Consider the following 20045-nt stretch of genomic DNA (forward strand, 5'->3'; position numbering starts at 1 on the left):
TACCAGACCCTTATCCGAGCATGCAGCCCGGCAGGTCAGGAAAGGGGGGGGACGAGCGAGCGCCCCCCCCCTCCTGAACCATACCAGGCCACATGCCCTCAACATGGGGGGGGTGCTTTGGGGCAGGGGGGCTCCCCCCCCCCAAAGCACCTTGTCCCCATGTTGATGAGGTCAAGGGCCTCTTCCCCACAACCCTGGCCGGTGGTTGTGGGGGTCTGCGGGCGGGGGGCTTATCAGAATCTGGAAGCCCCCTTTAACAAGGGGGCCCCCAGATCCCGGTCCCCCCCCCCTACGTGAATGATTCCGCGGTACACGGTCCGCAGACTCATTCACAAAAAAACTAAGTGTGGTGTAAAAAAAAAAACACAGTACAGGGTCTTTGACAAGTCCTTTATTAAAACAATGTCCCCCGAAGTAGATCCAACGTCAATCGCGGCGGCGGCGACCCGAAAAAAGGAAAAAAAAAAAAAAGGTTCCGCTCCCGTCCAAGGCTTCCAGCCTAGTGAAGAAAAGCCTAGCTGACAGTTCTTATATAGGTATGGGCGGGGCCAGCCGGGGACATCATCCCAGTGACCCGCCCCATGTCACATGCTTGCTGTTCCAGGCTGGCCCCGCCCCATACCTATATAAGAAATGTCAGCTAGGCTTTTCTTCACTAGGCTGGAAGCCTTGGACGGGAGCGGAACCTTTTTTTTTTTTTTTTTCTTTTTTCGGGTCGCCGCCGCCGCGATTGACATTGGATCTACTTCGGGGGACATTGTTTTAATAAAGGACTTGTCAAAGACCCTGTACTGTGTTTTTTTTACACCACACTTAGTTTTTTTGTGAATGAGTCTGCGGACCGTGTACCGCGGAATCATTCACGTAGGGGGGGGGGGGGGGGGCCGGGATCTGGGGGCCCCCTTGTTAAAGGGGGCTTCCAGATTCTGATAAGCCCCCCGCCCGCAGACCCCCACAACCACCGGCCAGGGTTGTGGGGAAGAGGCCCTTGTCCTCATCAACATGGGGACAAGGTGCTTTGGGGGGGGGAGCCCCTCTGCCCCAAAGTACCCCCCCATGTTGAGGGCATGTGGCCTGGTATGGTTCAGGAGGGGGGGGGTGCTCGCTCGTCCCCCCCCCCCCTTCCCTGACCTGCCGGGCTGCATGCTCGGATAAGGGTCTGGTATGGATATTGAGGGGGACCCACGCTGTTTTTTTTTTAATTTTCGACGTGGAGTTCCCCCTTAATATCCATACCAGATCCGAAGGGCTTGGTACAGATGGGAGGGAAGACCCCACGCTGTTTTTTATTATTATTTATGCTATAAAGGGAATTATTTTACATTCAGCTGTCAGTGGGGAACCCCGCTGACAGATGAAACATTAACACATGGCTGTCGCTTCTAAAATCCCGCATGAGTTATGTTATCAACTCATGCGGCGTTTTAGTAGTGAAAACCAATGCAGCGCTCATGTTTCAGCTGTCGGCGGAGTTCCCCACTGACAGTTGAATGTCAAAGTATTGCGGGGAATTAGAAACTGTTTTTTAAATAACTGGCGTGGGGTCCCCCCTCCCATCTGTACCAAGCCCTTCGGATCTGGTATGGATATTAAGGGGGAACTCCACGCTGAAATTAAAAATAAAAACAGCGTGGGTCCCCCTCAATATCCATACCGACCCTTATCCGAGCATGCAGCCCGGCAGGTCAGGAAAGGGGGGGGGACGAGCGAGCGCCCCCCCCCCCCTCCTGAACCATACCAGGCCACATGCCCTCAACATGGGGGGGGTGCTTTGGGGCAGGGGGGGCTCCCCCCCCCAAAGCACCTTGTCCCCATGTTGATGAGGACAAGGGCCTCTTCCCCACAACCCTGGCCGGTGGTTGTGGGGGTCTGCGGGCGGGGGGCTTATCAGAATCTGGAAGCCCCCTTTAACAAGGGGGCCCCCAGATCCCGGCCCCCCCCCCTACGTGAAGGAGTCTGCGGTAGATGCTCCCGCAGACTCCTTCACAAAAAAAAAAAAGTGTGGTGTAAAAAAAACACAGTACAGGGTCTTTGACAAGTCCTTTATTAAAACAATGTCCCCCGAAGTAGATCCAACGTCAATCGCGGCGGCGGCGGCGACCCGAAAAAAGGAAAAAAAAAAAAAAGGTTCCGCTCCCGTCCGAGGCTTCCAGCCTAGTGAAGAAAAGCCTAGCTGACAGTTCTTATATAGGTATGGGCGGGGCCAGCCGGGAACAGCAAGCATGTGACATGGGGCGGGTCACTGGGATGATGTCCCCGGCTGGCCCCGCCCATACCTATATAAGAACTGTCAGCTAGGCTTTTCTTCACTAGGCTGGAAGCCTCGGACGGGAGCGGAACCTTTTTTTTTTTTCCTTTTTTCGGGTCGCCGCCGCCGCGATTGACGTTGGATCTACTTCGGGGGACATTGTTTTAATAAAGGACTTGTCAAAGACCCTGTACTGTGTTTTTTTTACACCACACTTAGTTTTTTTGTGAATGAGTCTGTAGACCGTGTACCGCAAAATCATTCACGTAGGGGGGGGGGGGACCGGGATCTGGGGGCAAGGTGCTTTGGGGGGGGGAGCCCCCCCTGCCCCAAAGCACCCCCCCCATGTTGAGGGCATGTGGCCTGGTATGGTTCAGGAGGGGGGGGGGCGCTCGCTCGTCCCCCCCCCTTTCCTGACCTGCCGGGCTGCATGCTCGGATAAAGGTCTGGTATGGATATTGAGGGGGACCCACGCTGTTTTTTTTTTTTAAATTTCAGCATGGAGTTCCCCCTTAATATCCATACCAGACCTGAAGGGCTTGGTATGGATGAGAGGGGGGACCCACGCTGTTTTTTTTTTTTTTTTTTTTATTGCGGACCTTTATTTTTACATTCAGCTTTCAAAAAAAATAATATCTAGACCTTCAAAATAAGTAAAATCATAACAGAAATAATTATAAAGGATAAGAAACAAAAATATAATCACTAAAACGAAGGAAATCTAATTAGATTACATGAAGATATGCTTAATGCTGTTTATTAAACACAGTAGTCGCGAGCGAGTGCCGGCTGTCAGAGGAATCCACAATCAGATTCACTATTAGTCAGTGGCTAAAAAGCAAACGCCCATGGCAGAGGACTAAAAGGTGTTCTGCACATGCTCAGTTCTATCTGCCAAAGACACTGCACGGGCATCTAGATTTTTACTGTGTCGATTTCCTTGAAAAAAACGATTTTTAACACATTCTTAATTTTTTTGGAAATAGCAGATATTGTTTAAAGTGAAGTCCTGATATTTGGCAAAGCAAATTTCTAAGTGAACATGTCTCTACAGTCATTTTTCATGGTGTTAGACGTGCTTCTTAGCAAGTCTGCTTTTGTGAGTCTGATTCCGGGCGTGTGTCTTTTTGTGAATTAGATTGGGCGTCTGCTTATGGGCTCTGCTCACTAGTGAATTAGGTTGCAGGGTCAAAAATGGACGGACGCCCATGAAAATTGGGCTTAAGCCCATAAATATGCGCCCACGCCCAGTAGTGAATCAGGGCCACTGTGTCCATATTGGCGTCTTGGGGGGTAGTTATTTGGAGGATACAACTTGGCTCGCAAGTCATATAGATATCGGCTCATAGAATTAAAAATATCTATAGGATGGAGGAGCTATGTCACATGGAGGAGGATAAAATGGAAAAAGTCTGGAAATGTGGTGTAGTTGGTTGAAATTTAAAACCTTTGAAATATATATGGAACTGGTCGGAATTGAGGGGGAAGTTTAGAAGTGAAGAGAGAGCCTTAATTGAGAATCCGAGAGAGCAGCATCATAGATAGATAAATATCTATTTTAAATTGTTCATTATGATTGACGTGGACTTAAACTGGGCGACTTTTATAATAAAGGACTTGCCAAAATTTTCTGTTTATTTCTAGAGCATGTTCTATTTTTTTGATGAATGAGTAGGGGTATTCATTTACATGGAAAGGGACCAGGATCTGGGGTCCCCCTGTTAAAAGGGGCTTCCAGATTCTGATAAATTACCACAGCCAATAGGCCAGGGTTGTGATAAAGAGGCCTGTCTTTATCAATATGGGGCTAGGAGCTTTGCCAGTGGGGTCACCCCCATGCAAATTATCCCCCCCACCCATGTTGAGGGCATGTGGCCTGGTATGGTTTGGACTGGTAGGGCGCTCCACACCAATTTTTTTTAAATAGTTGCTGATAGGCTCATTTGTTTACATTCTGCTGTCAGCGAGGAATCCCTCATCTGACGGCAGAGATGAGTCACTAGTTTTTAGGAAGCTGGTGAGTGCTAACGTCTTACCAACCAGTGAGTCATCCCTGCCAACTGACAGCAGGGATGAGTCAAAACTCAGTTTTCTGCAGTCAAAAATGCAAAAAAAAAAATGCAACCAAATGTACTCACACTGAAAATTGGCTCAAATCACAGCTGCACTAGTTTGACCCTAAAAACGTCAACAAAGCTTGCTGAAAGCTCTGCAAATGATTTAAGGGTCTATTCACACTAGGAATCACACAAGATCACGCATTGCGTTTCTGTGCGATTCACATGCAGTTTTGTGCTGTGATATTTCAGTCCATTCATTTTGAATAGGCTAAAATGAGGCATGCACTACTCTTGGAAAAAGCACTGGAAATGTATTCTTGTACAATGCGATCCAATGTGGAAAAACATACTATGTCTGTGAACTGCGTTTGGGGTGTTGTCAACATTGCACTAACACGAGCTGCAGACCGCAATGGCAGTGTGTTCTGAATGCGGTGTGCATGAATGCTTGCTGTTCACACTACTCATACAAGCTAAAGCTCATATGAAACAAGTTTAAACACTTCCTGCCCACGCCATAGCCAAAAGATGGCTACAGTACGGTTGTCTAGTTTTGGGAGCGTGTCTATAAACGTACTCCCAGAACCCCACCCCCCTGCGTGCACTCTGTGATTGTTGTGTCCTTTGGACACAGCTAATTACAGATCGAGGTAAAGGGCCAAAAACAGCGGCCCTTTACCATGTGTTCAGCTGTGTCCAATCATAGCCGATCCCATGTAAACAAATGCCAGGTATTGGCGTTTTCTTTCCTCAAGCACTGTCACTGTGTGAAGAAAAGAAAGCCGATAAACAGAAAACCTATGACAGCACACATTTAATCAGTGCAGCTTATTAGTAGGGATGCATCGCTAGTTTTTTTTATCAGCGAGTACCGTTACTGTCAAGTACTCGCTGATAGCTTAACCAATACTTTGCAGTCCGAGTTCACACAGGAGTGGTGCAGGAGACCTCCGTGCAGGCATCCCATGCTGAATGTCAGTGGTAAGAGAGGAGAGAAAGCAGCGGGGATTTGAGAGGAGAAAATGGCTGACCCATCAGATGCTGTCTAGCCAGAACTGTCATTGCAGCAAGGAGGGGAAAGAAAGCAGTAGGGATCCCCATCATTTTTTCTCCTTTCCTACCACTGACAGTAAACATGGGATGCCTGCAAGGTTTCCCGTGCCGCTTCTGTGAGAACTTGGGCTATGACAAGCCTGGGTCTGCGCAAGAGCAGTAGGGAAACCGTATGCAATTTGGACAGAAATCGCATTCTTGTTCAAATCGCATGCTACACTTTGCATCCATTAACACAAATTGCGCATGCAAAGTATCAGTTAAGGTATCAGTAGTATTTTCATGAAAATACTCAGTATCAGTGCATTGCTACTTATTATTGTTCATCAGTGCAGCATATCTGTACCGCTTCATCATTGAAGAAAAATTACTTCTTTGCAAAATTTTATAACATAAAACTACAAAAAAAAAGGTTTTTTTGGGTTGTTCAGCAAAAATTACAAAACTCCAGTGGTGATTAAACCCCACCAAAAGGGATCTGTCAAAAAAAAAAATAAAAAATCATAGGAGTACAATGTTGCACAAGCACGCAATTGTCATTCAAATTGTGACACTGATGAGGGATGAAAATTGGCCTGGGCAGGAAGAGGGTGAAAGTGCCCATTATTGAACTGGTTAACAGAGTTATTGCAGCAACTGGTGAGTGTGTTACTGTTGCACCGTTTCAACCTCGGCCTTTGTGTTTAGGAATCAGGTTTTGCTCGCAGCGGCTTAAGCCCACAAAATAACTCCCCATCTCCTTTAGCTACATAAAACAAGAGTATTTAACATCTACATCATTCTGAATTCAGCGTCCAGCAAGATGTAACTTCATTCTCGCTAACGTAAAGCTTTAAAACAAGGAAACTGAAACAAAACTACAGCATACTACCACATTTAACTCCACCTGCCCGGCTACCATTCTCCGTTACATAATACTCAAACACCAAGTCTTCCGTGATCTCAGTCACGTGGCACGGGATGGGTCACATGATATGCTTGCCTCATGTCCGTCTTGTGTGGAACACACCATTTTCACCAGGGGGATTAGTCAGTGCAGTGCATACAAGTTTCCTGACAATGTTCGTTTTCAAAGGCAGGCATAAACCATTAGTGTTATTTACATATTGTATTTAACTATCTATGATTTGGAAAACTATGTGATTTAGTTGATTGTGTTATTGACAATCCTGTCGCGTAACAAATACTACTCTATGTTTATAGCCTGTTTCGACTGTCCTATATTTCTGAACCAGTGCAGGGGGTTTACTATCCCGGGCGAAGCTGTATTTTTACGGGTTTTCTGTCACTGCTAATTGTTGGCGCTTGAGTGCTAGGAGTCGGGAAAATGAGTGGTGAGTGGCAACAAGGGAGGGTGTGGGCTGTATCAGCTGTGTGTATTAGGACATTGCTACTACTAGTCTGACTGGCAGACTGGTTTGTGCTACTTGCAGCTTTTTATCTTGAATCCAATAAATTAAAACAAGTATACAAAGTAAAAGATCACATCAATTTAATAATCCGTGCTGCTGATGATTATAACAATATTCATTGAATATGACCAATTATTATTTTCTCTCTAATGGTTATTTCCTTTGTGTCAGAAATATAAGCCATTCAATTAAGGGTTGGTTCACCTTGGCTTGTGCCACAGAGGGAGATGTTTCACACAGCTGCAGAGGATGAGATTGTAGGTGAGCTTGGGCATCCTCCAACCTCATCTCTATCTGAAAATCTAAAATTTTGATCGGAGTACAACTGAGCCCATCTATAGTTGGGACCATACTCATGTCTGGTACTTTCAGCCAATGGTATACACATATTTTTCTTGTTCAGCCCTGCAAGCTGAAAGCTGTGTTAAACCTAAAGCAAATGTTTATTATATTACAGTTTTTACCAGTTATTAGATGTGATGGTTGCATTTATTTTATTTTTTTTTAGGCTTTCTTCTATTTTCATCTGGTGATTTAACCAGCAACTTTGCTTTTTTCAGAAACTCAAGCTCAGCAGAATGTATCAGTTTACATGGATGAGACAATCCATTTTACGGGTGATTAATTGCATTCCCTGCAGCCCTATAGCAAAACTACTGCTACAGGGTGGAAGGGCTGCGTAAAATCACGTGTATACGTGATTTTGCATTAATGAGTAGGGGGCACACTAGAGCACAGCCCTACCTGCTCTGCCATTGGTGGCAGCAGATGTCAATCACTGGTTCCTGGCTGGAGATTCCCTGCTGAATTCTGAGGAACAGTGACTGGAGAGACCTGTGTGTAAACAACACAGGTGTTCCTCCTGCCAGCAGTAGCATGGTGCTGTGTACTTCTCTGCATAGCAGAGAAATGCACAGTAGTATGTTTCCCTAATAAAACCGCACACAGCATATACAGTAAAGCACGCAGTTAACCCTTTCATCGCCCCAGCTGTTAACCCCTTCCTGCCCAGTGTCAGTACAGTGTCAGTGCTTTTTATTAGCACTGATCACTGTATTGGTGTCATTGAGATGTCAGTGGCCGTTTCCCCCCCAGTGTCAGAATGCCCGCTGCAGACCTGCTATAAGTCGCTGTTCGCCGCCATTACTAGTATTAAATAAAAAAAGCCAAAACATTCCAGTGTATATATACCGCCATTTGTAGATGCTGGAACTTTCACGTAAGCCAATTAATTTACATGTATTGGGATTTTTTTATAGCAAAGACAAAGAAATGTAGCAGAATAAATTTTGGCCTAAATTTAAGACAAAATTTAGATTTTTTTAAATTTTTTTACTGGATATGTTTTATAGCAAAAGGTGAAAATATTGTTTTTTTCATAATTGTCCGGTCTTTTTTTATTTATAGTGCAAAAAAATAAAATATGCACAGGTGATGGAATACCACCGAAAGAAAGCTCTATTTGTGGGGAAAAATTACATAAATTTCATTTATGTACAGTGTTGCATGACAGCGCATTTCTTAACTAAAGTAATGCAGCGCCGTAACGCGAAAAGTGGCCTGGTCAGGAAGGAAGGTAAATCCTCTGGAGGGTAAGTGGTTAAAGGATAAGTTCAGCTTTCATACCATGTTACATGTTAAATTCATATTCAGGGTGTAACATGTTACAAAAGGACTGGCCCTGCTTTGACATATAGCAGGGGATCTTCTCCCCTGTTAGCTGTCAAAATTTTAAATATTTTTTAAAAAGTCCTCTGTGAACTGAAAACTACAAGTCCTGTCAGCCTTAGCGGCTTTCAGCTTGTAGCTGTCAGTGAACTACCATGACGCTGTGAGCGCTGTGGTAGTTTATTCAGTCTTCCTGTTAGTATCGGCTTCCCTGTATGAAAAAGCCGATACACTGACAGTTCTGCAGGAGACCTGTATGACATCAGGGATCTGCTGATCGCTGGTGCAATGCTTTACAGGCTCTTACAACAAAAAATAATAAATGCACTTTTTTTGCCTGCAAAAAAAGTTGCATTTATTTTTGTCAAAAGGTGGACTTATCCTTTAAGTTGCAACAACTTCGTTGTTTTCTTTTCATCCAGTGGTGTAAAGCGCCCTTTCCTGGCAAAATCTGCACAGTACATCCTTTTAAACTTCTATTGATCTCTCATTTGAGCTAATCATCAGATCTCAGCGATAGTATACATCTGTGGAAGAGATAATTTAGGTAAGGACGAGACAAAAAGAATAAAGTGTACTTTGAAAATACACATACTAGAGCTGGACGCTCTATTGGAGTCTACAGGGCTCATAGGTACAGGCATTCTGAAAGCTCTCTTGAAGTCTACCAGGCATACAGACGCAGAAATTCTGAAAGCTCTCTCAGACTGGGCATATAGGTGTTATTGTGTTAAAGTGCATGTTAAAGTATTATTAACAACTAGGGGACCGCCCACAGTACATATACTGCAGCAAGACGGCCCCTGTGCGCAGTGTCGTGGTCTTTGAGATAATTAATTATAAATAAATTAGGCGGTATCCGACTCCCATAAACGATAATATGAAATACGGCAAATAGCTATAATTTTCCTTGAGTTCTTTTCACCAATATGATTTCTTACCATATACACAAATATTGCCGATTTGATAAATAATTTATTTATGTACAAATATTTATATATATATATATATATATATATATTAACCACTTCCTGTCCGGACACTTTTACCCCCTTCCTGTCCAGGGCAATTTTCAGCTTTCAGCGCTATCACACTTTGAATGACAATTGCGCGGTCATGTAACACTGTACCCATATGAATTTTTTACCTTTTTTTTGAGACAGATAAAGCTTTATTTTGGTGGTATTTATTCACTGCTGGGATTTTTATTTTTTTTTGCTATGTAAATGAAAAAGTCCAAAAAGTTTGAAAAAAGTGTTTTTCTTATAAAATTTTGCAAATAAATAATCTTTCATCATAAATCTTGGCCGAAATGTATTTCGTTATCTTTTTAGTAAAAAAAAAAAAAGCCAAATTAGTTTATAACCACAAATTATAATTTTAAGGCTACGTTCACACTAGCCTTGTGTGCAGGCGGCAGAGAGGCGTTTGAGAAGCGTTTTTACCGCTTCCCAAACGCCTCTGCCAACTCTGCACATTACAGCACATGGTGCTGTTCTAACAGGAGCGTTTGCGTCGCGGCAAAACGGACGCCTCTGGTCGAGTCCTATTCTCGTCTATGGTGCCGCTCCGCAAACGCCCGGCCGGCGTTTGCGGTGCGGTTGCGACGCGGTTGCGGGGCTTTTGCGGAGCGGTAACACCACTCAAATGCATTATAGGCGTTTGTGGGGCGTTATTAACGCTCGGCAAACGCCTAGCAACCTCCGCTAAACCGCGCATGCGGCGTTTGCGGAGCGTTAAAAACGCTCCGCAAACACCGGACCAACGCTTGCCAAACGCTATAGGGGCGTTTGGCAAGCGTAGGCAAAACAGCCTAGTGTGAACGAGCCCTTAAAAATTTTTTTTACTTTTTTTTATTTTATTTATATTATTATTTTTTTTTTTTTTTTGTTTTTACATACTGTCACCTTAGCAGTACAGTGTCACCATGGTGACACTGTACTACTTGTGGGGGGTTGATGAAGATTTTTTTTTTTATACAGTGATTGCTTTTATACCTATATAGGATGTACAGTCAGGTCCATAAATATTGGGACTTTGACACAATTCTAACATTTTTGGCTCCATACATTATACATGCACAGTTGCAAGCCTCTGGAGGACTCTACACCTTGATGTCCATGGGACTCCAGAGGCACCAGCAGCTTCAAATATCTGTTTGCTGCTATGTAATGGTATTATAGCAGCTGCTCTTTTGATCCGATGCATGGATCTGGCAGAAATCTTCCTCAATGTGCCTTTATCTGCACGAACCCGTCTGTGCTCTGAATCAGCCACAGTTCTCTTAATAGTGCGATGATCACGCTTAAGTTTTCGTTAAGTATCTAATGTTTTCATACCTCGTCCAAGGCATTAAACTATTTCACTCTTTTCGGCAGCAGAGAGATTTTTTTTCTTCCCTATATTTCTTGAAAATGGTGCTCTGCTTAATAATTTGGAACACCCTCCTTTAGTAATTTTTCCTTAAATTGGGCTCATCTGCCAATCTAATTATCACAGGTGTCTGAGATTGTTTTAAGTGATCAAAAGAGCCCTTACACACAATGCCATCCATGAGTTAAACTGAAAAACAAAATGTTTAATCTTTGTGACACTTAAATAGAATTTGCATAATAATTTGGAACAGGGTGTAGAACAATATCGGACCTCTGAAAAGTATAAGCATGCATATGTACTCAGTACTTGGTTTGGGCCCCTTTTGCAGCAATTACTGCCTCAATGCGGCATGGCAGGATGCTGCAATAGCGGCCTTTAGCTCTTCTACATTGTTCGGTCTCATGTCTCATCTTTCTCTTGGCAATGCCTCATAAGATTCTCTATGGGGGTCAGGTCAGGCGAGTTTGCTGGCCAATCAAGCACAGTAATCCCATGGTCATTGAACCAGGGTTTAGTGCTTTTGGCAGTGTGGGCAGGTGCCAAGTCCTGCTGGAAAATGAAGTCAGCATCCCCATAAAGCTCGTCTGCGGAAGGAAGCATGAGGTGCTCCATAATCTCCTGGTAGACGGCTGCGTTGACCCTGGAGTTAATGAAGCACAGTGGACCAACACCAGCAGATGACATGGCTCCCAAAATCAACACAGACTGTGGAAACTTCACACTGGACTTGACTTCAAGCATCTTGCAGTGTGTGCCTCTCCATTCTTCCTCCATACTCTGGGTCCTTGGTTTCCAAATGAGATACAAAAGTTGCTCTCATCAGAAAAGAGGACTTTGGACCACTGAGCAACAGACCAGGTAAGATGCTTCTGACGTTGTTTGTTGTTCAGGAGCAGCTTGACAAGAGGAATACGACATTTGAAGCCCATGTCCAGGATCTGTCTGTATGTGGTGGCTCTTGATGCACTGACTCCAGCCTCAGTCCACTCCTTGTGAAAGTCCACAACACTTTTGAATGGCCTTTTCCTGACAATCCTCTCAAGGCTGCGGTCATCCCTGCTGCTTGTGCACCTTTTTCTTCCACACTTTTCCCTTCCACATAACTTTCTATTAATGTGCTTTGATACAGCACTTTGGGAACATCCAACTTCTTTTGCAATTACCTTTTGAGCCTTTCCCTCCTTATGGAGGGTGTCAATGAATGTTTTCTGCACAACTGTCAGGTCAGCAGTCTTTCTAATGATTGAGATTCATACTGAACCAGACTGAGAGACCATTTAAAGGCTCAGGAACCCTTTGCAGGTGTTAATTAGCTGATTAGAGTTGGACACTTTGAGCCTAGAATATTGCACCTTTTCACAATATTCTAATTTTCTGAGATTGTGGATTTGGGGTTTTCATGAGCTGTAAGCCATAATCATCACAATTATGACAAATCACGGCTTGAACTATCTTGCTTTGCATGTAATGAGTCTATCTCCTATATTAGTTTCACCTTTTAAGTTGCATTACTGAAATAAATGAACAATTGCATGATATTCTAATTTTTCGAGCTTCACCTGTATATATGAATGTCCATTGTCTTATAAGACCTCCCAAGGTATTTTGACAATTGGACGGTCAGAATGCCGTTTATTCTTGAAGTTCTTTACCTGTCCATTGGGGTTAGTCAAGTATCATGAATGATGATGAATAGGTGATCCCTAGGGATGAAGGTTCTATTGATAAATTTGTGTCCTGCTGAGATGTGAAAGTGGCTTTTCTCAATATCTCTTTTAACCCCTTGGCGCCGTCACCTCCTGGCCCTTTAAGGTTTTCAAAAGCTGGGAGACGGGGCGGGGTTTAGGGCCATGTGACCGCTGTCACACGCAGGGCGCGCACTCTCAGCACATATGTTTTTCTTAATTGCACGCAAATGTGCGGCCACTCTGCGTCAAGGCCCAGACGCCGGGAGTGTGCACATTTGCGTGCAGCCGCGCCAAGAGGTTAAATAAGGTCTATATATATATATATATATATATATATATATATATAATTGATTTAGTGGCTCATCTTCCTTATATGAGCGTTGTGTCTTAATGTTTGACCTTTGTCCTGAAAATGGTAGATCAGCATATAATATATCCATAATTTGTTATGGTATTAAATCAGATCTTGCGCGTTTAATTCCAGTACATCATGTTATATAGGTCATATCTCTCTCTACATCCTGATGGAGGTACATATGTTGTTAACATTTGTTTTGAAATCTAGTTTACCCCAAATCACAATCCATCTCATATGTTCTCATGACTTAATGATATTCAGTTGATCCTTTTGTAGTTTCCAACTTTATTAAGTTGATTTCGGTGTCCTGGTATATATAATGTTAGGAATATGTCAGTTCAATATATGTCAGCTTTTTATTTTAAATCTAGTTTTTTGTTTTTTTTTTCCCCATGAATTGAGTGCAAAGTTCATGGATAAAGTGAGTTTAGGAAGTGTATAATGTCTTGTTTAGTATTTTGGTAAACGGTTAATTTTCCTTAGGCAGATGACTCATTTAAACTGATAGGCCAGGATTCCCAGCATAGACTGATCTCCTGTTCTGAATAGGCAATTGTGACATCCATGATGGCTTGTTTGGCTAGTAAATATCCTGCAAGGCATTATATTGTTTTTGTCTGGTCTCAAAGCTGTATGTAAATAAGACAGTCTCCCACAATTATCATTTATGGCCCTCTTTTGTCTACCCCAGTCCTTTCACAAGGTTGGATGTTATTTGGCTGCATTGTATTTCAAACAGGCCTTTTTTTACATTCAATCTTCATTGTTTGGAATGGTTTCCTGGACAGGTCATACTTAGATTCTACAAAATTGGCTGACAGATAACAGCTGGCCTCATAACTATCTTTTGAGGAATAATATTTCTTTTAATAATTTATGAGTCAAAATCACTACAGCAGGATCACATTTATAAACTTCATCCTGCATTTCGGGGTAGGGGGGCGCACGACCGTCCTACCCGTGCTGCCAATCATGGCCCCGGGAGTCAATCACCGGGTCCTGTCTGGTGATTACCCGCCGGAGCCCGGTGATTGCCAGCAAACACTGACAGGGAGGAGAGCTGCATTGTTTACAATGCAGCTCTCCTCCTTGTCCGTTTGAGCCTTCCTGATCAGTGTGCTTACAGTGAAGCACACACACCCCGCCCCCTAGTAAAACCATCCCCTCACACAGTTAACCCTTTGCCTTCTAATGTTAACCCCTTCCTCCCCAGTGCCATTAGTACAGTGTCAGTGCTTTTTTTTTGCACTGATCACTGTATTGGTGTCACTGGGGATGTCAGTGACCCCAAGACAGTTCCCCCCCAGTGTCAGAATGTCTGCCGCAGTCCCGCCATAAGTCGCTGATTGCCAACATAAGTCGCTGATCGCCGCTTTTATTAGTATTTTAAAAAAAATAAATCCAGTATCTATACCGCCATTTGTAAACGCTATAACTTTCACGTAAAGCAATTAATTTACACGCATTGGGATTCTTTTTAGCAAAGCCATTTTGCAAAATACATTTTGACTGAAATTTATGACAAAATTTGATTTTCAAATTTTTTTTACTGGACATGTTTTATAGCAAAAAGTCCAAAATATTGGTTGGTATTTTTTTTCATATTGAAAAAAATAAAAAATGCACAGGTGATCAAATATCGCAGAAAGAAAGCTCAATTGAGAGGGAAAAAAGATGTAGATTTCATTTTGGTGCAGCGTTGCATGACCGAGTAATTGTCAGTTAAATGCAGTGCCGTAGCACAAACTGCTTCTGTAACCGCTTCCTGACCTCTGTCAGGAATCGCAGAATGCCCCGCGGCGCACAGGCCTGCGCATGCGTGGGGTTCGCCGGCACACGAACATGCAGGCTTTAGGACCCGGGCGTCCGTGACGGCAATTGCGGACGCGCATGTGCACTCGCGCACATGGGCGCTCCCCTGTGTCAAGGTCCTACCTTTTCTCAGAGATTGTGTTGCTCCATGTGCTGGCATCCATCTTAAGTTCCTGCAAAGCATGGTGGGAGCCTTTATGCTTTCAGGCCTCTGCGGGTCCTCCTCCAGAAGGGTGTGGCTGATCACATTTAAGCCTGCTGTCTGCAGTTGCTCTTTGCATTCGTGTCCTGTATGTTACATTGCAGCAAGCTCTCGTTCAGCTCTCGTGACTTTGCTGGAAACCGACTCGGCTTTGACAAGACTATTCTTTGCCTTATCCCATTACCTGACCTCCCGCTGCTGAACCCGGCCCGTGACCTGAGTATTCTTGTCTACCGTCTTGTTCTGTTTGCTCTGTTGTTATCGACCCGGCCTGTCCAACCACGCTATACGTTTTCCATCTGGCTCCCACCGGCTGTACGCCGTTGGCGGCAGTCGTTACCGCAGCTGGGGTTACTCGGGGGCCGCGACCTGGTCTCAGGCTGCGTCAAGTCAATCCCCACCATCAGGGGCCCTGGTAAAGGGCAGCCTGGAGCTTAGACTCCGTGCCCTGAGGGACTCTGGTCTGTGAGTAGTGGCTGTCGTCAGTCGCTGCGTGACCTTACCATTAGGCCTGCCTGCCCATTCCACCGCTCCTGCCCTGACATTACACGAATGCCATGAATCCTGACGGTGCAGGTACGCCTTCGCTCCATATGTTACTCGCCAGACTTGATCAACAGGATCTCTTGTTGGATCAGTTCGCTCAGGAGTTGCAGGCTCTGCTGGCATGCACAGCGCACCTTACTCCTGGGGCTATTAGGTCGGTGGTTACTCCGGTGGACGCACCGACTGCTGCTCCAGTTGTTGCGCCTACCTCTGCATCTGTTGCTGAACCCACGGTGCCCAGAGGTATGACTGGTTCTGCCCCTCTTCCCCAGCACTTTGGGGGTGAGCCGAGTCAGTGTCGTGGTTTCCTTAACCAAGTGGGCATTTACTTTGAGTTAATACCCCACGCTTTCCCTACTGAGAGGTCAAAGGTGGGCTTCCTAATCTTGCCACTCCCAGATAAGGCCTTGGCCTGGGCTAATCCCTTATGGGAGAGGAATGACCCGGTGATTCACGAGTTTGCCCGTTTCGTTGCCTCCTTCTGCACGGTATTCGATGTGCCTGCTCGCTCCGTCTCTGCTGCCAAGCTGCTCATGTCCATGCATCAGGGTGCACGAACCATTGCCAAGTACGCCATAGAATTTTGTACCCTGGCGGCAGAGGTGGGTTGGAACAATGAGGCTCTGGTGGCTGCTTTCTCTCATGGTCTCTCGGATGCGTTGAAGGACGAGATCGCAGCCAAAGAACTGCCTGTGGAGCTAGAGGCACTCATTTCCTTCCTAATCTTGATTGACACCAGGCTCAGAGAGAGGCCTTCATTTAAGGAGCATCTGCGGAGGCCTCCTAACCGATTGGCACCTAGGTTTTCTGTCCCACCCGTGCCTCCCTCTCCTTCCACGCCTCCTGGGGATGGCTTGTCTGATAGTGAGCCCATGCCGCTGGGATTTGCTCGCCTTTCCGAGGGGGAGCGAGCCTCTCGGCGTCGGGAGGGTCGCTGCCTGTACTGTGGTCTCGGTGGGCATTTTTGACAGTCCTGTCCGGTCTGTCCGGGAAATGCTCGCACCTGAGATCCTGTCGGGGTCAGATCTTGGGTGGAAGTTTCCTTGTCCCCGATTTTCCGTAAACATAAACCGCTAATCGCCGTTGTCCTCTCCTGGGCGGGAGGCTGGATGACGGCCCAGGCGTTGGTAGACTCTGGGGCTGGCGGTTTGTTTATGGACAGTCCGTTTGCTGCCCAGTACTCCATTCCCCTGCAGGCTCGAGTTACTCCATTGGCCCTCGAGGCGATAGATGGCAGACCCCTGCAACCGCCGCAGGTTACCCACGAGACCCTGCCGGTTGAAGTAGCTGTTGGGGCTGTTCACAGGGAGATGGCCTGTTTCCAGGTGATTTCTTCCTCGCACTACTCCGTGGTTTTGGGCTATCCCTGGCTTCAGAAGCACAATCCGACGTTTGATTGGCGGTCGGCCGAAATTCTCTCATGGTCGCCACAGTGTGGTGCTGGTTGTATCCGTGGACCTATTAAGATGTTGTGCGCCTCCTCAGACTCTGTGTTGCCCACTGAATATGGGGAGTACCCGGACGTGTTTGACAAGGTGCGCGCCGGTGCTCTGCCTCCTCATCGTCCATACGATTGTGCCATAGCCTTACAACCCGGTGCCACTCCTCCGCGTGGCAGGGTGTATCCTCTTTCGGTTGCAGAGAATCAGGCCATGGAGGAGTACATTGCGGATGCGCTTTCCCGGGGGCACATTCGCAAGTCTACTTCTCCAGCAGGAGCTGGGTTTTTTTTCGTGAAGAAGAAGGGCGGAGCGTTGAGACCTTGCATTGACTTTAGGGGCCTCAATCGAATCACGATTAGGAATGCTTATCCAATTCCATTGATTACCGAGTTGTTTGACCGCCTCAAGGGAGCAACGGTCTTTACTAAACTCGATCTTAGGGCGGCGTACAACCTCGTACGGATCAAGGAGGGCGACGAGTGGAAGACCATGTTCAACACCAGAACCGGCCACTATGAATCCCTGGTTATGCCCTTCGGGTTGTGTAACGCGCCCGCGGTCTTTCAGGAATTCATTAATAATGTCTTTCGTGACTTGTTGGAGCAGTGTGTGGTGGTTTACTTGGACAATATCCTGGTTTACTCTGCATCTATGGAGTCTCATATTCAGGATGTTAAGCAGGTGCTGCAACGGTTGCGTGAGAACAAGCTTTTTTGTAAGCTCGAGAAGTGTGAATGTCACCGATCCCAGGTTGCCTTTTTGGGCTACATCATTTCCGCGGTGGGTTTTTCCATGGACCCTCAGAAGGTTTCGGCGGTTCTGCAGTGGCCTCGTCACAGTGGTTTTCGGTCCATTCAGCGCTTTTAGGGATTCACCAACTATTATCGGAAGTTTATCAGGAACTTCTCCACACTGGCCAAGCCTCTCTCAGATCTGACCAAGAAGGGCAGTAATCCTCACGAGTGGCCACCCAAGTGCAATAAACCGTGTATCCCAAAATGTGGGATAAATCCTAAACAAAGTGACAAGTGCTCAAAATCCAAAAAGTAATATACACATGAAAACGCTGTAAAATCTCAACAATTCATATGTGAAAAAAACTGTATAATGAAATATACATAAAATGGTGGAAAAAAAAAAAAAAAAAATATATATATATATATAGTAAAGAGCGTCCAATAAGGTGCAAAACTGCAAGAGGTGATTCAATATTCAAGGATATGCAGGTGATACTGTGCATGTGTAGTCAAGCCGATGTGAATCCTTAAATGGCTAAAATGCCTTCTCACCTCCTTACCGCGACCCAATGGGCCAAAACACCTTTTCGGATCACACCAGGATCCTAAACAGGTAATAACTCCTCCAATATACGATATCCAGAGAAAATAGGCCACCTTACTCACATGGATCACATAATGGACAAATTTCAGTGGAATAGCTGTGTATGCAGCTGGCATGGGCCAAAGAACATTGTTTGTCAACAATAAGTTGTAACTAGTCAGCTTCCACTAAATTTTAGTGAGTGAGGTGTAGGTGTTTATTGTCTGGAAGTTTATTTAGCTAAAATATGAACAGGGGAGGAAAGGCTTAGGATAGAGGGCACAGCAATGCATGCGCATACATGAAAAACACATAGTTGTGTAAATATTTAACATATATGCTGGATGTGTGGAATGTCCATATGCTTGCTAAGATATGAACACCGAAGGATTGAGTATTCAGAAGGAGATTCATAGTTCTTAATGTTTTATTTCATTATTTTGTATATATTCTGTTGGGCTTGTGTTGCTGGGATGCACTAAATGCTACGTTCTCTGGAAAGAAATCAAGGTTGACCTAAACTTGTTTGAAGAAGTTTGCATTCTACACCTGCGCTTTCTGCTTTCATAATAATAATTTATGAATTATTATTTAATATTATTCACAAAATATTGGTGCAGTTTGAGTGACCAGGAGTGCTTAGGATTTATTGCCAGAATTTGGTGGTGACCCAAATACCTGTGAGCAGGCCAGTGACAGAAGATCTCTGACGACCCAGAAGCTGTGCTGTGACTTAGAAGTCTGATAGTAACGTAGGAATCTGATCCACAAAGTAGTTTGTAACCCCAGAACTTTAATCTGTAGCCTGGAACATTAAACAGAAAACTTGCCAAAATTCCTGAACTGTGCACTGAGAAGTAACTTCAAGACTAAACCTCTAATGCTGTGAACAAGTAAAGTAAGTATACAATATTTCCTTTTTTGTACTTATTAGTGATATAGTTAAAGTGATGTTAAAAGATATTTTTTTAATTAAAATAAAAAAGAGGTTATACTTACCTGCTCTGTGCAAAAGTATTGCATAGTGTGGTCCTTTACCTCCCCTTTGGTGGTCCCTGGCTAGTGCTGTACACTACTTCTTTCTCAGAGTGCCCCTTGGCAAGCTATATGCTATGGAGGCACCCATGCGGGCATGCTTCTGAACTGGGTTGTGTGAGTTCATAGACGCACACAGTGCCAGTAAGCCAAGCCCCCCCTCCTCCCAGGGGTTTGACTGACAGCACAAGGAGCCTATGGCACCCAATGCCCTCAGAGTTTCCTGTGTGGCTACAGCCAGAATCAGTGAGAGGAGTCATGTAAGTGTTTAAGGATATGGGGGGAACAGTAAGTGGGGTATTTTCTACCTTTAAAAAGAATGCATTAACCACCTCAATACTGAGCACTTTTACCCCCTTCCTGCCCAGACCAATTTTCAGCTTTCAGTGCTCTCATACGTTGAATGACAATTGCTCAGTCATGCAACACAGTACCCAGATTAACTTTTTATCTTTTTTTTCACACAGGTAGAGCTTTTTGAAGTAGTATTTAATCACTACTTTTTTATTTTTTGTTATATAAGCAAAAAAAGTGAACATTTTGAAAAAAAAATAATTTTCTACTTTCTGTATAAAAAATAACCCAATAAAATGTCCCAAACCCAAATGTCATAAATTTAGGCCAGAATGTATTCTGAAAATGTATATTATATAGGGCGCTCTTGTTAGAGCCCAACCTCTGTAGCTGTAAGATAAAGGTGCCAGATGGATATCAGGGATGGATGGATGGAAGCAGTAACACTGAGGCAGCTCTTCTTAGAGTGGAAGCAAGGCTCTAATGCAGTAACAAGAAAAAGAGAGGAAGGTGCCTCCTAAGTGCAATATT

General features: G+C 44.7%; 1 protein-coding gene across 2 annotated transcripts in view; it reads left to right on the forward strand.

Annotated features, from left to right (window-relative positions):
- Window positions 1–6546: 6546 nt before the first annotated feature.
- SNX29 (sorting nexin 29) overlaps window positions 6547–20045 on the forward strand; it is a 1801773-nt gene continuing 1788274 nt past the window's right edge. For both annotated transcript variants that reach the window (XM_089669411.1, XM_089669412.1), the window contains exon 1: window positions 6547–6695. In XM_089669411.1, coding sequence (XP_089525537.1) covers window positions 6689–6695 — 7 coding nt within the window. In that variant the 5' untranslated portion in view covers window positions 6547–6688. The remainder of the gene's footprint in view (window positions 6696–20045) is intronic.

Source organism: Staurois parvus, unplaced genomic scaffold, assembly GCF_062004578.1.
Source record: "Staurois parvus isolate SC_StPar_1 unplaced genomic scaffold, SC_StPar_1.0 ptg000075l, whole genome shotgun sequence".
Taxonomy (NCBI): domain Eukaryota; kingdom Metazoa; phylum Chordata; class Amphibia; order Anura; family Ranidae; genus Staurois; species Staurois parvus.